Source organism: Mobula birostris, chromosome 5 (assembly GCF_030028105.1).
Source record: "Mobula birostris isolate sMobBir1 chromosome 5, sMobBir1.hap1, whole genome shotgun sequence".
In the NCBI taxonomy this organism is placed as follows: domain Eukaryota; kingdom Metazoa; phylum Chordata; class Chondrichthyes; order Myliobatiformes; family Myliobatidae; genus Mobula; species Mobula birostris.
In genome coordinates, this window is record NC_092374.1 from 27238464 (window position 1) to 27260292 (window position 21829).

General features: G+C 44.0%; 2 protein-coding genes across 2 annotated transcripts in view; one reads left to right on the forward strand and one right to left on the reverse strand.

Annotated features, from left to right (window-relative positions):
* Window positions 1-9312: 9312 nt before the first annotated feature.
* On the forward strand, window positions 9313-13035 carry LOC140197200 (inhibitor of growth protein 2-like). Its single transcript, XM_072257123.1, has 2 exons — window positions 9313-9911; window positions 12261-13035. The coding sequence occupies exons 1-2, from the start codon at window positions 9539-9541 to the stop codon at window positions 12923-12925; spliced, it is 1038 nt and encodes a 345-aa protein (XP_072113224.1). The 5' UTR covers window positions 9313-9538; the 3' UTR covers window positions 12926-13035.
* An 8397-nt stretch (window positions 13036-21432) lies between these two features.
* The window catches only part of LOC140197201 (uncharacterized), a 121553-nt gene continuing 121156 nt past the window's right edge, over window positions 21433-21829 (reverse strand). The window contains exon 32 of the mRNA XM_072257124.1: window positions 21433-21708. Within this exon, the coding sequence (XP_072113225.1) occupies window positions 21470-21708 (239 nt within the window). The 3' untranslated portion in view covers window positions 21433-21469. The remainder of the gene's footprint in view (window positions 21709-21829) is intronic.

Consider the following 21829-nt stretch of genomic DNA (forward strand, 5'->3'; position numbering starts at 1 on the left):
TAGAAAATACACATGGCCTGAGATTGATCTAAATAAAATAGTGATGGAATTTTCTATATAAATATACAAATATCTATATTGTATATTTTAGAACATATTATTTGAATGGTAATTGGTTGGTTCACGGAAACCATTGTGGCTTTCTGGAAGTGGAACACAAAATATGCAGATGGAAATGGGTGATTTTGTGATGAAGGTTTCTATTGAAGGACCTGATACTGGAAATATTAATGGGTAAATGGTTAAAGTGACAATGAGTATTTGGAGATGGTAATCATAACTCTTAAGTTGCAAGGTAATTATGGAAAGAGATAAAGATAGTCTAGTATTTCTGGTGCTAAATTGGGAAAGGAAGATTTCAATATATTTAGACACAGCCTGGCAATAGTAGCAATATACAGAAAAGTTGCTGGTGAACACAGCAGGCCAGGCAGCATCTCTAGGAAGAGGTACTCTCGACGTTTTGGGCCGAGACCCTTCGTCAGCAATAGTAGACTAGGAAAACCTGCAAGTCATTCACAAGTAGACTAATGAGAGTTCAGGGCCAAAGCTTTTTCAAAGGAGTTAAAGTTAAGGGCAGCAATTCCAAAGAATGCTGGTTGTCAAGGTACAGTATATTGAGCAGTGGATAAAGGAAGCTTGTGGAAGGTATAATGAACTGAAACTCGGTGGGGGGGGGGATGATCCATGAAGTATCACTGGTGGACAAGATTAGGTAAACCCCCATGGCATTTTATAATTACACTCAGTAACTGCTTCATTAGGTACACTTACAATAATGCAAATAGGTAAAAAGATAATCATGGTAGCAACTCAATGTGTAAAAGGCATGCAGACATGGTCAAGGGGTTTGGTTGGTAAAGACCAAACTTCAGAATGAAGGAAAATGTGATTTAAGTGACTTTGACCGTGGAATAATTGTTGGTTTGAGTATCATGGAAACCGCTTATTTGGGATTTCCACACACAACAGTTTCTCAATTGTATAGAAAATCGTGTGATTTTTTTAAAAACATCGAATGAGTAGTAGTTCTGTGGGCAAAATACCTTGTTAATGAGAGAGGTCGGAGGAAAACGGCCAGACTGGAGAAGGTGAGAGTAACTCAAGTAACGTGTTCCAGCAATAGTGTGCAGAACAGCATTTCTGAACCCACAACACGTGGAATCTTGAAGTGGATAGGTTACAGCAGTAAACTGGATTCCACTCCTATTCCTAATAAAATGGTCACCTAAGTACATTGTCAAGAGTGGCCTGTTAGGGAAGACAGAAATCAGCAAGATCTTGAATACTTATAAGAAACAGTTGAAGAATTCAATGAGGGACAGTACAATTCTAGAATAAATCATTAAAATGCAAGTATTAGATGTCTCAGTGGGCTGAACTACACAGAAAAACCCCAAATCCTTGGCATTTTACTAATGCAAACTTTCTCTAGTCAGATCACAGTCTTCTTTTAGAATCATCTTGTCGGCGTGCGTGACTCCAGACTTTCCCCGCATTCAAATCTACTTGCCATGTTTTTGTCCACTACATGTATGTCGCAGAATCCAAATATCCTCATTGCAACCTTTTTGACACTGGCAAACTGAATACCCTATATTCTACCCTCTCCAATTTTACTAACATAAATAGGAAAATGCAAGAGGCCAAGGATTAGAATCATAGAGCATTACAGAATGATACAGGCTCTCCTCAGCCCAATGGGCCCAGTTCGACTCAACTTCTTGCATTCTGCCAGTATCCCTCTCAGTCCCAGCCCGCCACGTATCTGTCCAGGTGCTTCTTAAATGGTACGATTATACCTGCCTCAACCACTTCTGCCAGCTCATTCCATATACTCACTACTCTGTGTGTGGGGGGGGGGGAGGGAGAGTTAACCTCGAGGACTTTATTAGGGTAGTTTTAGTGTACCCTGGCCTGGGGAAAAGGCTGTTGGCAACAAAATTAACCATGTATTCCATTATTTTTTAAAAATCTATAAGGTTGGCTAATTTTCTAAACACAAAATACTCTGCAGATGCTGGGGTCAAAGCTACCCTCACAACACACTGGAGAAACTCAGCAGGTCGGGCAGCATCCGTGGAAACGATCAGTCAACGTTTTGGGCCGGAACCCTTCGTCAGGACTGAAGAGGAAAGGGGCAGAGGCCCTATAAAGAAGGTGGGGGGAGGGTGGGAAGGAGAAGGCTGGTAGGTTCCAGGTGAAAAACCAGTAAGGGGAAAGATAAAGGGATGGGGGAGGGGAAGCAGGGAGGGGACAGGCAGGAAAGGAGAAGAAGGAATAGGGGAAAATACAATGGGTAGTAGAAGGAGGCGGAACCATGAGGGAGGTGATAGGCAGCTAGGGGAGGGGGCAGAGTGAAATTGGGATAGGGGAAGGGAGGGGGAGGGAATTACCGGAAGTTGAAGAATTCAATGTTCATACCAAGGGGCTGGAGACGACCTAGATGGTATATGAGGTGTTGCTCCTCCAACCTGAGTTTAGCCTCATCATTGCAGTAGAGGAGGCCATGTATGGACATATCCGAATGGGAATGGGAAGCGGAGCTGAAGTGGGTGGCAACTGGGAGAGCCTGTCTGTTGTGGTGGACAGAGCAGAGGTGCTCGATGAAGTGGTCCCCCAATCTGCATCAGGTTTCACCGATGTGGAGGAGGCTGCACTGGGAGCACTGGATGCAATAGATGACCCCAACAGACTCACAAGTGAAGTCTACCTGGACTCCATTTTGTCACCCATAGTTCAGTCCCTCCCCACCTACATCCAGGATACATCTCATGCCCTCCACCTCTCAATAACTTGCAGTTCCCCGGTCTGGACCGCTTCATTTGCACTATGGATGTCCAATCCTTATACACCTCCATTCCCCATCAAGAAGGCCTCAAAGCCCTCCGCTACTTTCTGGACAATAGACCTCACCAGTTCCCCACCACCAGTACCCTCCTCCGGTTGCCGGAACTGGTACTCACACTTAATAACTTCTCTTTTGGCTCTTCCCACTTTCTTCAGACCAAGGGTGTAGCTATGTACACTCGCATGGGCCCTAGCTATGCCTGCCTCTTCGTTGGTTATGTGGAACAGTCTGTGCTCCAAACCTATTCTGGTACTGCTCCCCAACTTTTCCTTCGCTACATTGACGACTACATTGGTGCTGCTTCCTGCACCCATGCTGAGCTTGTCAATTTCATCGACTTCAAAACTTTTATAAAACCTTCAAAGCTTTTATAGATATGTGAAAAGAAAAAGATTGGTTAAGACAAATGTAGGTCCCTTACAGTCAGAAACAGGTGAATTGATCATGGGGTACAAGGACATGGCAGACCAATTGAATAATTACTTTGGTTCTGTCTTCACTAAGAAGGACATAAGTAATCTTCCGGAAATAGTAGGGGATTGAGGGTCCAGTGAGATGGAGGAACTGAAGGAAATACATGTTAGTAGGGAAGTGGTGTTAGGTAAATTGAAGGGATTGAAGGCAGATAAGGGAGAGGAGGTGTTGGAGTTGTTAAAATACATTAGGACGGATAAGTCCCCGGGGCCTGATGGAATATTCCCCAGGCTGCTCCACGAGGCGAGGGAAGAGATTGCTGAGCCTCTGGCTAGGATCTTTATGTCCTCGTTGTCCACGGGAATGGTACCGGAGGATTGGAGGGAGGCAAATGTTGTCCCCCTGTTCAAAAAAGGTAGTAGGGATAGTCCGGGTAATTATAGACCAGTCAGCCTTATGTCTGTGGTGGGAAAGCTGTTGGAAAAGATTCTTCGAGATAGGATCTCTGGGCATTTAGAGAATCATGGTCTGATCAGGGACAGTCAGCATGGTTTTGGGAAGGGCAGATCATGTCTAACAAGCCTGATAGAGTTCTTTGAGGAGGTGACCAGGCATATAGATGAGGGTAGTGCAGTGGATGTGATCTATATGGATTTTAGTAAGGCATTTGACAAGGTTCCACACAGTAGACTTATTCAGAAAGTCAGAAGGCATGGGATCCAGGGAAGTTTGGCCAAGTGGATTCAGAATTGGCTTGCCTGCAGAAGGCAGAGGGCCGTGGTGGAGGGAGTACACTCAGATTGGAGGATTGTGACTAGTGGTGTCCCACAAGGATCTATTCTGGGACCTCTACTTTTTGTGATTTTTATTAACGACCTGGATGTGGGGGTAGAAGGGTGGGTTGGCAAGTTTGCAGATGACATAAAGTTTGGTGATGTTGTAGATAGTGCAGAGGATTGTCGAAGATTGCATTGAGACATTGATAGGATGCAGAAGTGAGCTGAGAAGTGGCAGATGGAGTTCAACCCGGAGAAGTGTGAGGTGGTACACTTTGGCAGGACAAACTCCAAGGCAGAGTACAAAGTAAATGGCAGGATACTTGGTAGTGTGGAGGAGCAGAGGGATCTCGGGGTACATGTCCACAGATCCCTGAAAGTTGCCTCACAGGTGGATAGGGTAGTTAAGAAAGCTTATGGGGTGTTAGCTTTCATAAGTCGAGGGATAGAGTTTAAGAGTTGTGATGTAATGATGCAGCTCTATAAAACTATGGTTAGGCCACACTTGGAGTACTGTGTCCAGTTCTGGTCACCTCACTATAGGAAGGATGTGGAAGCATTGGAAAGGGTACAGAGGAGATTTACCAGGATGGTGCCTGGTTTAGAGAGTATGCATTATAATCAGAGATTAAGGGAGCTAGGGCTTTACTCTTTGGAGAGAAGGAGGATGAGAGGAGACATGATAGAGGTGTACAAGATAATAAAAGGAATAGATAGAGTGGATAGCCAGCGCCTCTTCCCCAGGGCACCACTGCTCAATACAAGAGGACGTGGCTTTAAGATAAGGGGTGGGAAGTTCAAGGGGGATATTAGAGGAAGGTTTTTTACTCAGAGAGTGGTTGGTGCATGGAATGCACTGCCTGAGTCAGTGGTGGAGGCAGATACAGGTATATGGAGGAATTTAAGGTGGGGGCTTATATGGGAGGCAGGGTTTGAGGGTTGGCACAACATTGTGGGCCGAAGGGCTTGTACTGTGCAGTACTATTCCATGTTCTAAGTTCTATAAATCCCCAGGGCCAGATGGTCTGCATCCCAGAGTGCTTAAGGAAGTAGCCCAAGAAATTGTGGATGCATTAGTGATAATTTTTCAAAACTCTTCGATTCTGGATTATTTCCTGAGGATTGGAGGGTGGCTAATGTAACCCCGCTTTTTAAAAAAGGAGGGAGAGAGAAACCGGGGAATTATAGACCAGTAAGCCTGACATCGGTGGTGGGGAAAATGCTAGAGTCAGTTATCAAAGATGTGCTAACAGCACATTTGGAAAGCGGTGAAATCATCGGAAAAAGTCAGCATGGATTTGTGAAAGGAAAATTATGTCTGATGAATCTCATAGAATTTTTTGAGGATGTAACTAGTAGAGTGGATTGGGGAGAACCAGTGGATGTGGTATATTTGGATTTTCAAAAGGCTTTTGACAAGGTCCCACACAGGAGATTAGTGTGCAAACTTAAAGCACATGGTATTGGGGGTAGGGTATTGATGTGGATAGAGAACTGGTTGGCAGACAGGAAGCAAAGAGTGGGAATAAACCAGACCTTTTCAGAATGGCAGGCAGTGACTAGTGGGGTACCGCAAGGCTCAGTGCTGGGACCACAGTTGTTTACAATATATATTAATGACTTAGACAAGGGAATTAAATGCAGAATCTCCAAGTTTGCAGATGACATGAAGCTGGGTGGCAGTGTTAGCTGTGAGGAGGATTCTAAGAGGATGCAGGGTGACTTGGATAAGTTAGGTGAGTGGGCAAATTCATGGCAGAAGCAATTTAATGTGGATAAATGTGAGGTTATCCACTTTGGTCGCAAAAACAGGAAAACAGATTATTATTTGAATGGTGGCCGATTAGGAAAAGGGGAGGTGCAATGAGACCTGGGTGTCATTATACACCAGTCATTGAAAGTGGGCATGCAGGTACAGCAGGCGGTGAAAAAGGCGAATGGTATGCTGGCATTTATAGCGAGAGGATTCGAGTACAGGAGCAGGGAGTTACTAATGCAGTTGTACAAGGCCTTGGAGAGACCACACCTAGAGTATTTTGTGCAGTTTTGGTCCCCTAATCTGAGGAAAGACATTCTTGCCATAGAGGGAGTACAAAGAAGGTTCACCAGACTGATTCCTGGGATGGCAGGACTTTCATATGATGAAAGACTGGATTGACTAGGCTTAAACTCTCTAGAATTTAGAAGATTGAGGGGGGATCTTATTGAAACATATAAAATCCTAAAGGGATTGGACAGGCTAGATGCAGGTAGATTGTTCCCGATGTTGGGGAAGTCCAGAACAAGGGGTCACAGTTTGAGGATAAAGAGGAAGCCTTTTAGGACCGAGATGAGGAAAAACTTCTTCACGCAGAGAGTGGTGAAGCTGTGGAATTCTCTGCCACAGTTGAGGCCAGTTCATTGGCTATATTTAAGAGGGAGTTAGATAAGGCCCTTGTGGCTAAAGGTATCAGGGGGTATGGAGAGAAGGCAGGTATAGGGTTCAGAGTTGGATGATCAGCCATGATCGTACTGAATGGTGGTGCAGGCTCGAAGGGCCAAATGGCCTACTCCTGCACCTATTTTCTATGTTTCTAAACTTCCACCCAGCCCTCAAATTCACTTGGTCTAACTCGGACACTTCTCTCCCCTATCTCAATGTCTCGGTCTCCATCTCTAGAGACAGACTGTCCCCTGACATCTTCTACAAACCCACTGACTCTCATAACTACCTCAACTATACCTCTTCCCATCCCACCACATGCAAAAATGCCATTCCCTATTCCCAGTTCCTCTGTCTCTGCTGCATCTGCCCCCAAGATGAGGCTTTCCATTCCAGGACATCTCAAATGGCCTCTTTCTTAAAGGATTGTGGTTTCCCTTCTGCCGTCATCAATGATGCCTTCACCCGCATCTCCTCCATTTCCCGCACTTCGACCCTCACCCCATCCTCCCGCCACCACAACAGGGACATAGTTCCCCTTGCCGTCACCTACCACCCCACCAGCCTCCGGATCCAGCACATTATCCTCTGCAACTTCCGCCACCTTCAACAGGACCCCACCCCTAAGCACATCTTTCCCTCTCCACCCCTCTCCACTTTCTGCAGGGATTGTTCCGTCTGCGACTCCCTGATCCACACATCCCTTGCCACGGATCTCCCACCCGGCACTTATCCCTGTAAGCATAAGTGCTACACCTGTCCCTACACCTCCTCTCTTGCCACCATTCAGGGCCCCAAACAGTCCTTCCAGGTGAGGCAACACTTCACTTGTGAGTCTGTTGGGGTCATCTATTGCATCCAGTGCTCCCAGTGCAGCCTCCTCTACATCAGTGAAACCCGACGCAGACTGGGGACTGCTTCTTCGAGTACCTCCGCTTCGTCCGCCACAACAGACAGGATCTCCCGGTTGCCACCCACTTCAATTCTGCTTCCCATTCCCATTCGGATATGTCCATACATGGCCTCCTCTACTGCCATGATGAGGCTAAACTCAGGTTGGAGGAGCAACACCTCACATACCGTCAGGGTAGTCTCCAGCCCCTGGTATGAACTTAGAATTCTCCAACTTCCAGTAATTCCCTCCCCAGCCTTCTCCTTCCCACCCTCACCTTCACGCCTCTGCCCCTTCCCTCTTCAGTCCTGACGAAGGTTTCCGGCCCGAAACGTTGATTGATCGTTTCCACGGATGCTGCCCGACCTGCTGAGTTCCTCCAGTGTGTTGTGAGTGTGGCTCATTTTCTTACGTTTCCAAGGATAAGGACCCAGCCTGGTCAACCTCAACTACTGTATAATTCAGGCCCTCTGGTCCTGGCATCAACCTCGTAAACATTTTCTGTGCTCTTTCCAGTTTAACCACATCTTTCATGTAACAGGGTAACCACAACTGAACTCAATACTCCAAGTATGGCCTCACCAATGACTTATGCAACTGCAAAATACTGTGAAACATCAATTCCTGAACTCAGTGCACTATGAAGGCTACTATGCACCCCCGTCCACTAAAAACGGAGCTTGCCGGTGGCCAAGCATCTCAATTCTGATCCCATGTTGATCCATGGCTTCCTGTTGTGTCAAGATGAGCTCACTCTCAGGGTGAAGGAGCAACACCTTATATTCCGTCTGGGTAGCCTCCAACATGATGGCATGAATATTGATTTCTCCTTTCGGTACAAAAAATTCCCCCCTCCTTTCTTCTTCTATTCCCCACTCTGGCTTCTTAACTCTTCTCACCTGCATATTACCTCCCCTGGGTACCCTCCTCCTGTCTTTTCTCCTATGGTCCACTTTCCTCTCCTATCAGATTCCTTAATCTCCAGCCCTTGACCTTTCCTACCCACCTGGCTTTACCTATCATCTTCTAACTACCTCCTTCCCCTCCCTCGACCTTTTTATTCTGGTGTCTCCCCCTTCCTTTCCAGTCCTGAAGAAGGGTCGCGGCCCAGAACATTGACTGTTTATTAATTTCCATAGATGCTGCCTGACTTGCTGAGTTCCTCTAGCATTTTGTGTGTGTCACTATTCTGAAATCCGTTTTTCACTACCTGTGACGCCTCTTTGTACTTATACCCCTAGGTCTCTCTATTCCGTTACACTCCCTACCATTCATACTATAAAATCTAGCCTAGTTTGACTTTTCAAAATGCATCGTTTCGCACAGCTGTATATCACCATGGGAGCTGCTTCCTGGAGGAGTCATGGTCTCTGTCTGACATTAACAAAAGAAAACCTGCAGATGCTGGAAATTCAAGCAACACGCACATAAGATGCTGAAGGAACTCTGCAGGCCAGGCAGCATCTATGGATAAAGAGTTAACAGTCGGTGTTTCGGACCGAGACCCTTCACTTGCCAACTTCTATTCATTTATTATCACTTAGTTAGGGTCTCGGCCCGAAACTTCGACTGTACTCCTGTCCATAGATGTTGCCTGGCCTGTGTGTGTTCCTTGGATTTCCAGCATCTGCAGATTTTCTTTCATTTTTCCTCTTGTCGGCGCTCGTTTCAGCTGCTGACAGGTTAACTGTTTCCAAATGCGGTTAAGAATTTGTTTTGCTGCCGGCAGGCCTAATTAGCATAATTTATTCATATCTGAAGTTTTCTATCTCATGTATCTCATTCATCCTTAGTGGATGAATGAATGCATCAGAGAACCTGTTTTATAAGCGTTATTAATTCAACTACCATCCTTTTTTCACGACTCAATTACAATAGTCGTCCTAATTTTAAAGTGTTTCTGATGTTGGTGGTATTTATATTGCTGCCGGCTAAACTGTAAAGTTAGGGCATTCTGAAGACCTGCTTTCTAGGCTACCCACTGGGAACGACTGTTTCTCTGCACCGCCTAGGGGAAAGTCCCTGGACCCGACGGGCAGTAAGTGCCCACCCGTAAGGGGCGAGTAGCTGTGCATACAACCCAATGCTTGCTCGCACTTGGCGCTAAGACGTCCCCGGACTGAGCGCGCGAGACCGCACCAGCACTTGTCACAGCCAATAGTTACGCAGGTAATGTACCGAGCATGCGTACATCAACAAGACGGGGCTCATTCTCAGGATGCTTCACACTTTTGCAAACCGCCCTCAAACGTGATTTTCTTCCACCAGCGATGGAACTCAGCCCGGAAGAAGCTGAACGCAGTGCGCAATCGTCGAGCCGGCGGAGTCACGTGCTCCGGGGCGGGACGGACCGGCGCGCAGGCGCGGAGCCGGTTGGTTGCTTTTGCTGGGAGGAAGGCCGACGGTCTTCTGTCCGTGTCCGCACTATGCTCGCCCAGTGCCACAGGCCGCGGGTATCCGGCTATGTGGAGGATTACCTAGAGAGTGTGGAGACGTTGCCCCTCGAACTGCAGCGCAGCGTGTCCCGCCTGAGAGAGATCGACACCCGGTACTGTGGTGAGTGACAGGAATCTGGGAAGGGAAGAGTAGCGGGAGTTCAGCAGGAAGGAAGGAGGGGGCCGCTTGAGGAGGAGGAGAGGGGAGAGCAGGGAGGTGCTGGAGAAAGAGGGGAAGGCAGAAGGAGGGGACGATATGAGGAGAGGAAGAGAGGAGGGGAAGGGGCACTACGGGGAGGAGTGGGTCGATGGGCGAGACACTGCAGGAGAGGGGGGCGATAGGGGAGAGACTGCAGCAGAGGGGTCAGTCGGGGAGAGAATGCAAGGGAGGAGGGGACCATAGGGGAGAAAGGGAGGGCAGGAGGAAGAGGACGGGGGCGCTAAAGTGCAGAGGAGGGAGGAGCACCAGGGTCAGGGCAAGGGCAGAGGGTACGACAGGGGGGAGTAGGGTTGGTGGGGCCAGCAAAGGGAAAGAGGGGAGGGCAGAGGATTTGCTGGGGCGTCGGGGGGAGGGCTGGGGTCTAAGATGACAGGCAGTTAATGCCCTGTGGGGGAGGGGAGTGATTAAGGAGTCGGACGGCAGTGGCAGTTAAAAGTCTACTGAGTTCCCTCTTTTAAAAAAAAGTTTTAAATGAATCATAGGCCGCATTGTAGCATAACGCTATTGCAACTTCAGTGACAGTAGATCACTAGTCCTGCCACTGTCTGTAAGGAGTTTGTACATTTTCCAGGTTGCTTTCCTTCGCGTGGGGTTTGAGATTGGAGGTCTTTTATCAGTGGTGGTGTGCCAGAGGGATTGGCCCTTAGTCCCATATTGTTGGACATTGATATTAACGATTTTAATGCAAATGTGGGCATCAGGATTAGTAAATTTGCAAGTGACGCCAAAAATCGTTGCTGTGGTGAGCAGTCAAGGTTGCAACAGGATGTAGATCAACTGGGGAAATTGGGAAGAAAATAGCAAATAGAATTTAACTCGGACAAGAGCAATGTGATATGCACTTTGGGAAGTTAAAACGAGGGCAGGATATACACCCAGTGAATGGCAGGATCGTTAGAGTGACTAGTTGAACAGAGAGGTTTAAGGGTACAAGAAAGTAGTGACACAGACAGGGTGATGTAGAAGATGACTTCTTTGTTCAGGGTATTGTGTACAAGAGTTGAGATGTCGTCAAACGATGTGATTAATCTAGAGAGGGTGTAGAAACAAGTTACAAGGGTATTGCCTAGACTGGAGGAGTTGAATTAAAAGGAGAGATTTGCATAAACTGAGACTGTTTTCCTTTGACCAAAGAAGATGGAGTGATAACCTTAGAGTTTTATAAAATCTTAGGGCGGGGGGGGGGGGGGATAGATAAAGCAGATGGTCAGTACTTTTTTGCTAGGATAGTGGAGTCAAAAAATGAAGGGTATAGGTTTAAGGTGGGAGGGGAACATTTTAAAAGTTACTAAGGTGTGTTGTTTACACAAAGGGGTAGTAGGTATGTGGAGTGAGCTGCCAGAGGAAGAGGGTAGAAAGGTCATACTCTGGCAGATGGGACCAGCTCAGCTAGACACCAGGGCTGGCAAGTACAGGTGGGGCTGAAGCACCTGTTTATGATGCTGTGTAGCTCCTATACCATCCTTAAGTTTATTTGAGATGGTCAGTGAATGATTCTGTGCTAACAGTCCATCCCCATGAGTATATATTTTTTCTGTAATATTCTCCAGGGCTGATTGCTCCAATTTTTATTTGCTTTATTCTGCTATAGCTTTGCTAATTGGGTATGTAAAAGCATTTAGCCCAACTAAGGTATAATGACAATAAGACTCAAAATGCTGGAGGAACTCAGCAGATCAGGTAGCATCTATGGAAACAAAGTACAGTCGACATTTCAGACTGAGACCCTTCAGAAGTCCTGCTGAAGGGTCTCTGCCTGAAACATCGACAGTATTATTCTTTCCATAGATGCTGCCTGGTCTTTTGAGTTCCTCCAGCGATTTGTGTGTATTGCTTTGATTTCCAGCATCTGCAGATTTTCTCTTGTTTATAATAGCAATAAATCTGCTTTCTGTGTTATGTAACATAGTCTGAAAAGACCATAAGACATAGGAGCAGAATTAAGCCATTCAGCCCATTGAGTCTGTTGGCTATTCAATCATGGCTGATTTATTTTGCTTTCAACACCGTTCTCCTGTAACCTTTGACAACCCATACTAACTAAGTACCTAGCAACCTATGCTTTAAATATCTCCAATGATTTGGCCTCCACAGCCATCTGAGAATTTTGTTCTTCACTAGATTTGTTTGAACTTCATGCAGCAGAAATGTTTGTGGCTTATTTAATTTCTGATACTGGGAAATGATGAGTACTGAAAGTCGAACCATGTTAATTCCTTTGCAAATATGGCTTTTATTTCCCTCTTCCAGAAGTTTTAAAGGAACTCGATGATGCTTATGAAAAATACAAGCAAGAAATGGACATCACACAAAGGAAGCGGCTGCTGCATCACCTCCAAAGAGCATTAATTAACAGCCAAGAGTTGGGGGATGAGAAAATTCAGATTGTGACACAAATGAGTGAGCAAGTAGAGAATTGTGCAAGACAGATGGATAGTCACTCGGATTGCTTTGAGGACCAAAATGAACATGATAAGTCTATAGAGAAGGTTAAAACAGAGATACCTCAAACAGAAAGGCCTTCCAGAAGACCACGTAGACAGAAAAATAGTGAAAACCGTGAATTGTGTCACATTGGCAATGAAATTGAAGAGGGAGAGGAGCAGCCCAAAGAGAAGAAATCAAAATCTGCAAAAAAGAAACGCTCTAAAGCTAGACCAGAAAGGGAAGTCTCTCCTATTGACTTTCCGATTGATCCCAATGAGCCCACCTACTGCCTCTGCAACCAAGTGTCTTTCGGTGAAATGATAGGATGTGATAATGAAGAATGTCCAATTGAATGGTTTCATTTTTCTTGTGTAGGATTAACATATAAACCGAAAGGCAAATGGTACTGTCCAAAATGCAGAGGTGACACTGAAAAGACAATGGACAAATGCATAGAGAAATCAAAAAAAGATAGGAGGTCAAGATAGTGCTTGCCCCTAATTTTAAGGTTTTCATATTGATATCATGTATAAGCATATCGCTTAAATTGTATTTGAAGCTATGCAATTTTTACTGTAGTATTAAACCTTGCTGAATTTTCACTCATACATTTTGACTCATGGACATTTGTGAACAAATACTTACTGAATTAGATTTTAAATTAACAGTAATGTTCAATTTGGATTTTTTTTGCTAGTAGTTTAACATACAGAAGAGCTCGAACAGTTAATCTAGATGATACCATTTTCACGTTAGAGCATAGAATATTTGTGGGAGCAGGAGCAACAACTAATTGTAAACACAAAGTAGGGGTGTAGAAGATGGACGGAAATAATTGTAAACTATTATACATTATGTCCTTTATAGTTTAGTCTTATTGGCTATTGATATGCTCCTTATTGTACAGTATTGAAATGTGTTACTGATTTTAAGGCTATATTTAGTAAGCTAACATTTTGGTACTGAAATAAGACACTTGGGAAGTAAGCTTTTTTTTTGGTACAGGTCTAATCTGCTTGTAGCAAAGAGATCTCTGTATTCTGACCAACATTAACACTTCACTACCACTATTACAAAGTAGTTGAAAGGTCAATTGAGATAAACTAGTTATTTAAAGGTAGAGTGCTATAGCACAGAAACAGGCTCCCTGTGCCGAACTGTATTCTGCCTCGCACCTTCAACCTGCACCTGGATGATAGCTCTTCGTACCCTTCCCATCTATGTACTTACCCAAATTTCTCTTAAATATTGCAATCAACCATGCATTCACCACTTTCTGAATTAAGAAGTTCCCCTTAAATATTTCATCTTTCATCCTTAACCCATTACCTCTAATTCTAGTCTCACCCAATCTCAGTGGAAAAAGCCTGCTTGTATTTGACCTATCTATTCCCCTCATAATTTTGCATACCTGTATCCAATCTCCCCTCATTCTCCTTCGCTCCAAGGAATAGTCCTAAACTATTCAACTTTTCCTTGTAACTCAGGTCCTCAAGACCTAGCAACATTCTTGTAAATGGTCATCTGTACTTGAAAATATTATTGATATCTTTCTTGTAGGTAGCTGACTAGAACTGGGCAAAGTACTGCAAATTAGGCCTCACTGCTGTGTTATATAACTTCATCATAACATCTCAATTCCTGTATTCAATACTTTGAAGGTCAATATGCGAAACGCTCTTTTTACAACCCTATCTACTTTTAACGCCACTTTCAGACGATTATGGAACTGTATTTCCAGATCCTTTTGTTCTATTATACTCCTCAGTGCAGTACCACTCACTATAGAAGTTCTGTCCTGTTTTGTCCTCATAAAAGGCAAAACTTCCCACTTATCTCCATTAAATTCCGTCTGCCATTTTTCAGACAATTTTTCCAGCTGGCCCAGATCCCGCTGCAAGATTTGGTGGTTTTCCTTGCAGTCCACTACACCCCCAATCTTAATGTCATCTGCAAATTTCTGGAGGACTGCAAAACTGCATATTTCCCTCCTGTCTTTGAGAAGGGAGGGAGGCAGAAGAAATAAAATTATAAGCCAGTTAGCCTGACCTCAGTGGTTGGGGATGATGTTGGAGTTGATTGTTAAGAATGAGGTCTCAGGATTGACAGAGGAGGATCGGTGACTGGATAAGAGCCCATGGAGCTACAGGAAAGATACTAGCTGACTGGAAAGAATAAAAGGTGCCTTTTCTGGTTGGCTGTTGGTGATCAGTAGTGTTCTGTAGGGGTTGGTGTTGGCACTGCTTTTTACGTTATATGTCAATGATTTAGATGACGGAATTGATTCCTCTGTGTCCAGGTTTGTAAACAACAGGAAGCTAGGCAGAGGGGCAGGTAGTTTTGAGGAAGTAGTGTAGCTCCAGAAGGACTTGGACAGATTGGGAGAATGGGCAAAGAAATGGCAGATGGAATACAGTGTCAGGAAGTGTATGGTCATGCATTTTGGTAGAAGGAACAAAAGCATGGACTGTTTTCTAAACGGATAGAAAATTCAAAAACTCTAAGTGCAAAGGGACTTGAGTCCTCATGCAGGACTTCCTAAAGCCTAATTTGCAGGTTGAGTCGGTGGTGAGGTAGACAAATGTAATATTAGCATTATTTCGAGAGGACTCAAATATATGTATGTAATGCTGGGGCTTTATAAGGCACTGGTGAGGCCTCACTTGGAGTATCGTGAGCAGTTCTGGGCCCCTTGTCTAAGAAAGTATGTTGACATTGGAGAGGGTTCTGAGGTGGTTCATGAGAATTATTCCAGAAATGAAAGGATTACCTTATGAGGAGTGTTTAATGTCTCGGTGCCTGTACTCACTGGAATTTAGAAAAATGGGAGGGGTTCTCATTGAACCGTATCGAATGTTGAAAGGCCTAGATAAGAGTGCATATTTCCTATAGTGGGGAAGTGTAGGACTAGAGGGCGCAGCCTCAGAATAGAGATGGGTGCAGTTTCTGTAGCCAGAGGGTGGTAAATCTGTGGCATTCATCGCTACAGCTGGCGGTGGAAGCCAGGTCATCGGGTGTACTTAAGGCAGAAGTTGTTATGTTCTTGATTAGTTGGGGAGTGAAAGATCACAGTGAGAAGGCAGGATAATGGGGTTGAGAAGGAAAATGGATCAGTTGTGATGAAATGGCAGAGCAGACATGATGGGCCAAATGGCCTAATTCTGCTCCTATCTCTTGTGGTTTAATTTGATGATCCAAGTTACTACATTATCCAAATCATAAATATAGATGACAAGTAACAATGGACTTGGCAACATTCCCTGTGGTAAACCACTAGTATCTTTTAAGTTTTGTTCAAAAATATACTCCCAAGAGTAGAATCCATTGCAATGTTGCAAGGTGAAGGAAATGTCATTAGTGTAAATACCTTTGATAGACATGCTTTTTAAAACTTTTACAATGTATTCTACATGTAACTGATTCAGAATTCTTGATACTCTATTTTCATCTTTAAATTAGCCTTCAAGTAATGTTACTTGACAAGCTGAATATCCTGCTATGACTATGACTATGAATACCCTTCAAGATGTAAATTTGGACAGGTTATGGAGACTGAATCAGGAATTTTCTAGTCTTGTGCTTTATCTGAGTGGGATATTTGCCAGTGATGATTGTACAATGAAAATACCTTTAACATGGGAAAAGATTCTAAATCACTTCCCCGAAGCACAGTAATGAATGTTGTGCATAAAAACTGACACTGAGAGCATAAAGACGAGGTTGATAATTCTGTGTAATGGATGGTCTAGATGCCAAATGTTGGGACAGGAAATGGATGAGAAGGTGGAATACACAGCAAAACCATGAAAGTTTAATAAACATCCCCAAGAAAATTTAAAAAACCTTGAATTGGAAGCTAGTGCAGCTTATGCCCTACATTCCCAACTCCAATTAAACTTTAATTCCTGAAAATAATGCATGTTTGTTTGAAACATTTGAAAATTGCAAAACCAAAAAAGAAACCCAAGTAATTCTTTTAATGTAAATTATATCCCCAATAACTTAAGTTCTTTGAAAACTTCATTGATACTTTCTCAACAGGGATTGTTCAGATGAAGTATGAAACAAGAACTGAATATCACCACAGGTCACCAAGATTCAGCAAACTTTGAGACTGAATGGGTTTCTCATAGCTGTTGCAAAAAGCACATGAAGCTGTTGAGCATTGTTGCATTATGAAGGAAATTATGATAGTTTGATTGGCTACTTAACAATCCAAGACTATTTTAGATGGGCAGTTAGGACAGCATTTCTAAATTGAGCAAGGAGTGGCTCTTAGATAGGCACATGAATGATAAAAAAAAAAATAGAATGCTATGGAGAAGGGAAGGGTTGGATTGATCTTTGAGTAGGTTAAAAGATCGACAAAATGTGAGCTGGAGCCTATACTGTGCTGTAATGGTCTATGAGACTCCCAAGTAGCAGATAAGAGAGAAACCCATATATTGTCCCTCAGTGCACCTTTTAGAGTGGGCAGCAAATGGTAGTATTGGCCTTGGAATAGAAACAGAAAACCTACAGCACAATACAGGCCCTTCAGCCCACAATGCTGTGCTGAACATGTACTTATTTTAGAAGTTACCTAGGGCTACCCATAGCCCTCTATTTTCCTAAGCTCCATGTACCTATCCAGGAGTCTCTTAAAAGACCCTATCGTTTCTGCCTCCACCACCATCGCCAGCAGCCTATTTCAAGCACTCACCACTCTCTGCATAAAAAAAAACAACAAACTTACCCCTGACATCTCCTCTATACCTACTTACAAGCACCTTAAAACTGTGCCCTTTTGTGTTAGCCTTTTCAGCCCTGGGGAAAAGCCTCTGACTATCCACACGATCAATGCCTCTCATCATCTAATACACCTCTATCAGGTCACCTCTCATCCTCCGTTGCTCCAAGGAGAAAAGGCCGAGTTCACTCAACCTGTTTTCATAAGGCATGCTCCCCAATCCAGGCAACATCCTTGTAAATCTCCTCTGCACCCTTTCTATAGTTTCCACATCCTTCCTGTAGTGAGGTGACCAGAACTGAGCACAGTACTCCAAGTGGGATCTGACCAGGGTCCTATATAGCTGCGCATCACCTCTCGGCTCTTAAGATCAATCCTGCGGTTGATGAAGGCCAATGCACTGTATGCCTTCTTAACCAGAGTCAACCTGTGCAGCAGCTCTGAGTGTTTGACCTACCAAAATGAACCACCTCACACTTATCTGGGTTGAACTCCATCTGCCACTTCTCAGTCCAGTTTTGCATCCTATCAATGTTTTGCTGTAACCTTTAACAGCCCTCCACACTATCCACAACACCTCCAACCTTTGTGTCATCAGCAAATTTATCAACCCATCCCTTCACTTCCTCATCCAGGTCATTTATAAAAATCACAAAGAGAAGCGGTCCCAGAACAGGTCTCTGAGGCACATCACTGGTCACTGACCTCCATGCAGAATGTGACCGTGTACAACCACTCTTTGCCTTCTGTGAGCAAGCCAATTTGGGTTCCACAAAGCAAGGTCCCCTTGGATCCCATGCCTCCTCACTTTCTCAATAAGCCTTGCATGGGGTACCTTATCAAATGCCTTGCTGAAATCCATATACACTACATCTACTGCTCTACCTTCATCAATATGTTTAGTCACATCCTCAAAAAATTCAATCAGGCTTGTAGGGCACGACCTGCCTTTGACAAAGCTATGCTGACTATTCCTAATCATATTATGCCTCTCTAAATGTTCATAAATTCTGCCTCCCTGGATTTTCTCCATCAACTTAGCAAACACTGAAGTAAGACTCACTGGTCTATAATTTCCTGGGCTATCTCTACTCCCTTTCGTGAATAAGGGAACAACATCTGCAACCCTTCAATCCTCCAGAACCTCTCCTGTCCCCATTGATAATGCAGAGATCATAGCCAGAGACTCAGCAATCTCCTCCTTCACTTCCCACAGAAGCCTGGGGTACATCTCATTGACTTATCCAACTTGATGCTTTCCAAAAGCTCCAGCACAACCTCTTTCTTAATGTCGAGATGGACAAGCTTTTCAATCCGCTGTAAGTCATCCCTACAATCGCCAAGATCTTTTGCCGTAATGAATGCTGAAACAAAGTATTCATTAAGTACCTCTGCTATCTCCTCCGGTTCCATACACACTTTTCCACTGTCGCACTTGATTCATCCTATTCTCTCATGTCTTATCCTCTTGCTCTTCACATACTTGTAGAATGCTTTGGGGTTTTCTTTAATCCTGCTCGCTAGGGCCTTCTCATGGCCACTTCTGGCTCTCCTAATTAAGCTCTTTCCTGCTAGCCTTATAATCTTCCAGATCTCTATCATTACCTAGTTTTTGAACCTTTCGTAAGCTTTTCTTCTTGACTAGATTTTCAACAGCCTTGGGACATTTGGGATATCCTCGTTCCTACTCAACAGTCCATCAAGTTGAAAAAAAGAAGCGCATGTCATGTTCACATGAGTAATTACTGGTGTAAATAATCCAAAGGAAATTGTGCTATTTTAAGTGATTGGTAAACACTTGTGTTTTTTTTGCATTGGCATATTAATCAACATTTTGTGTACAAAAATAAGGATGCGAGCCACTTGTTCTACAAAATTTCAGGATTTAGAATGCAGTTTTATAATCAGATCTTCCTGAAATCAAACTTTTTCGAACAGCTAGAATATATGATAATAGCTCTTCAAGTGTGTTGTCTTTTTTTGTGACAACTAACCTCAGTAGATTTTTTGGTTCCATACTGTGTGATGTCTGCACCAGAATAATTTTTTTATATTGTTAAACTCTGAAATGTGAAGATAGGGAAATGGAAATTGATTACCTTTGCATGTTAGGGCATTATGTAATAAAACAAAAAAATGAATATGACGATGACTGCATTGGTGCTGCTTCATGTACCTATGCTGAGCTCATCAATTTCACCAACTTTGCCTCCAACTTCCACCCTGCCCTTAAATTCACTTGGGCCATTTCTGATCCTTTCTTGATCTCTCTGGAGACAAGCCTGTCTACTGATATCGTTTATAAACTCACCAATTCCCACTCTGTCTCCTGTAAAAATACATTTCACTTTTCTCAGTTCCTTTGTCTTCACTCATCCATTCCCAGGATGAAGCATCTTTTTCAAAGAACAGGGTATCCCTTCCTCCACCATTGATACTGCCCTCACCCGCACTCCTTTTCCTGCAAACGTGCTCACCCCATCTTAATAGGGTTACAGTTCCTCTTGTCCTTACCACTCCATGAGCCTCTGCACGCTACATGTCATTCTCTGCAACTTTTGTCATCTTCAACGGACCCTATCACCAAGCACAGCTTTACCACCCTCCCCCACTCTCTGCATCGGTAGCAGTTGCTCCCTCAGTGATTCCCTTTTTGATCAGCTACAGTTCTTCTAGGAAAGGCAATACTTCACCTGCAAATCTATTGTGGTTGTCGTTTGTATCCACTGCTCCTGATGTAGCCTGCTCTACCTTGGTGAGAGCCAACATAGACTGCTTTGTCAAGCATTTCCGCTCCGTACCCAAACAATGGAATTTCCCAGAAGCCAAACATTTTAATTCCTATCCCCATTCCTGTTCTGACACATCAGTCTATGGCCTCCTCTTCTGCCACGATGAGGCCACTCCCAAGTTGGAGGAGCATGAAAATCAATTTCTCCAGCTTCCAGTAATACCCCCCCTTCAATTCCCCACTTCTCTTCTCCTCACCTGCCTATCACTTCCCTCAGTGATGCTCTTCCTTCCCTTTCTCCCATGGTCCGCTCTCAGATTCCTTCTCTAAACCTTTACCCTTTTCACCTATCACCTCCCAGCTGCTTAATTCATCCCTCACCTCCACCTGGCATCACCTATCATCACCATCTAACTTGTCTTCCTTCCCCTCCCCCACCATCTTACTCTGGCATCTTCCCCCTTCCTTCCCAGTCCTGATAAAGGGTCTTGGCCTTAAATGACTGTTTATTCATTTCCAAAGATGCCGATGACATGCTGAGTTCCTCTGGAATTTTGAGCATGTTTTCAGCATCTGTAGTATGTCTTGTGAAAGGGAATCTGCTGTTACATTCCACATCCCATTCCCATTCTGACATGTCTATCCATGACCTCCTCTACTGTAAAGATGAAGCCACACTCAGGTTAGAGGAACAACACCTTATATTCCGTCTGGGTAGCCTCCAACCTGATGGCATGAACATCGACTTCTCTAACTTCCGTTAATGCCCCACCTCCCCCTCGTACCCCATCTGTTACTTATTTTTATACACGCATTCTTTCTCTCACTCTCCTTTTTCTCCCTCTGTCCCTCTGAATATACCCCTTGCCCATCCTCTGGGTTCCCCCCCCCACCTTGCCTTTCTTCCCGGACCTCCTGTCCCATGATCCCCTCGTATCCCTTTTGCCTATCACCTGTCCAGCTCTTGGCTCCATCCCTCCCCCTCCCGTCTTCTCCTATCATTTTGGATCTCCCCCTCCCCCTCCAACTTTCAAATCCCTTACTCACTCTTCCTTCAGTTAGTCCTAACGAAGGGTCTCGGCCTGAAACGTCGACTGCACCTCTTCCTAGAGATGCTGCCTGGCCTGCTGCGTTCACCAGCAACTTTATGTGTGTTGCTTGAATTTCCAGCATCTGCAGAATTCCTGTTGTCTGCTGTTACATTGTTCCAAATGAACAATCTTTTGTAATGCTCAATCTATTCACAAATAGTAGAGATTAATGTCAGTGAATTCATTATTTGTTTTGAATAATAATACTTAATTCTGAACAATGTTTGCAGGTTGCTTAGAATAAATATTTCTCATCTGATACTGAAAAGGTACCAAACAGTGATAATTCATTAAGAAAGTATGGAATTCTGATTATGAAAGCAACTATTAAATAACATGTATACATTTAAATTACACTTTTTTTCTGTTACAATACAAGAAGGAATTCTTAGGCAAATTTTAATAATGTCTGCTAAATGATATCAACTTTCACAGGATCTTTTATTTCAGCTTCCACTCAGACTTTGTTGAGCCAGTGATTTTATTTGTAATTTTCATCATCTTCACTGCTACTGGATGCTTCTCCAAACATATCTCCTCCTGAATTTAATTGAACTTTATTATTTGATGTCAGCTTTAAGGTGATGAGGACAGGGTTGTTGCTCATGCCAACAAGAATGAGGTTGCTTTCATTTGCTAGAGTCATGGTCGTAATGGCATTGTCAGGAGTAAAAATTGACAGTACAGTCCCACCATCTAGATCCCATACACTTAGATCACCTAAGGCAAAACAGAGGGTGAGTTAGTGTACAGCAAATTTTAGTTAAATGGCTATTTATGATACTGGCAGATATAGTACCTTCCAAGGTCAATACCACCAATGGTTCAGAGAGAAGACAAA

Bases quoted from the DNA above. Each gene is read 5' to 3' on its own strand.
- LOC140197200 (XM_072257123.1), top strand. From the start codon at position 9,539: ATGCGTACATCAACAAGACGGGGCTCATTCTCAGGATGCTTCACACTT. The intron at 9,912-12,260 runs GTGAGTGACAGG...TCCCTCTTCCAG, and splicing joins GATCGACACCCGGTACTGTG to AAGTTTTAAAGGAACTCGAT.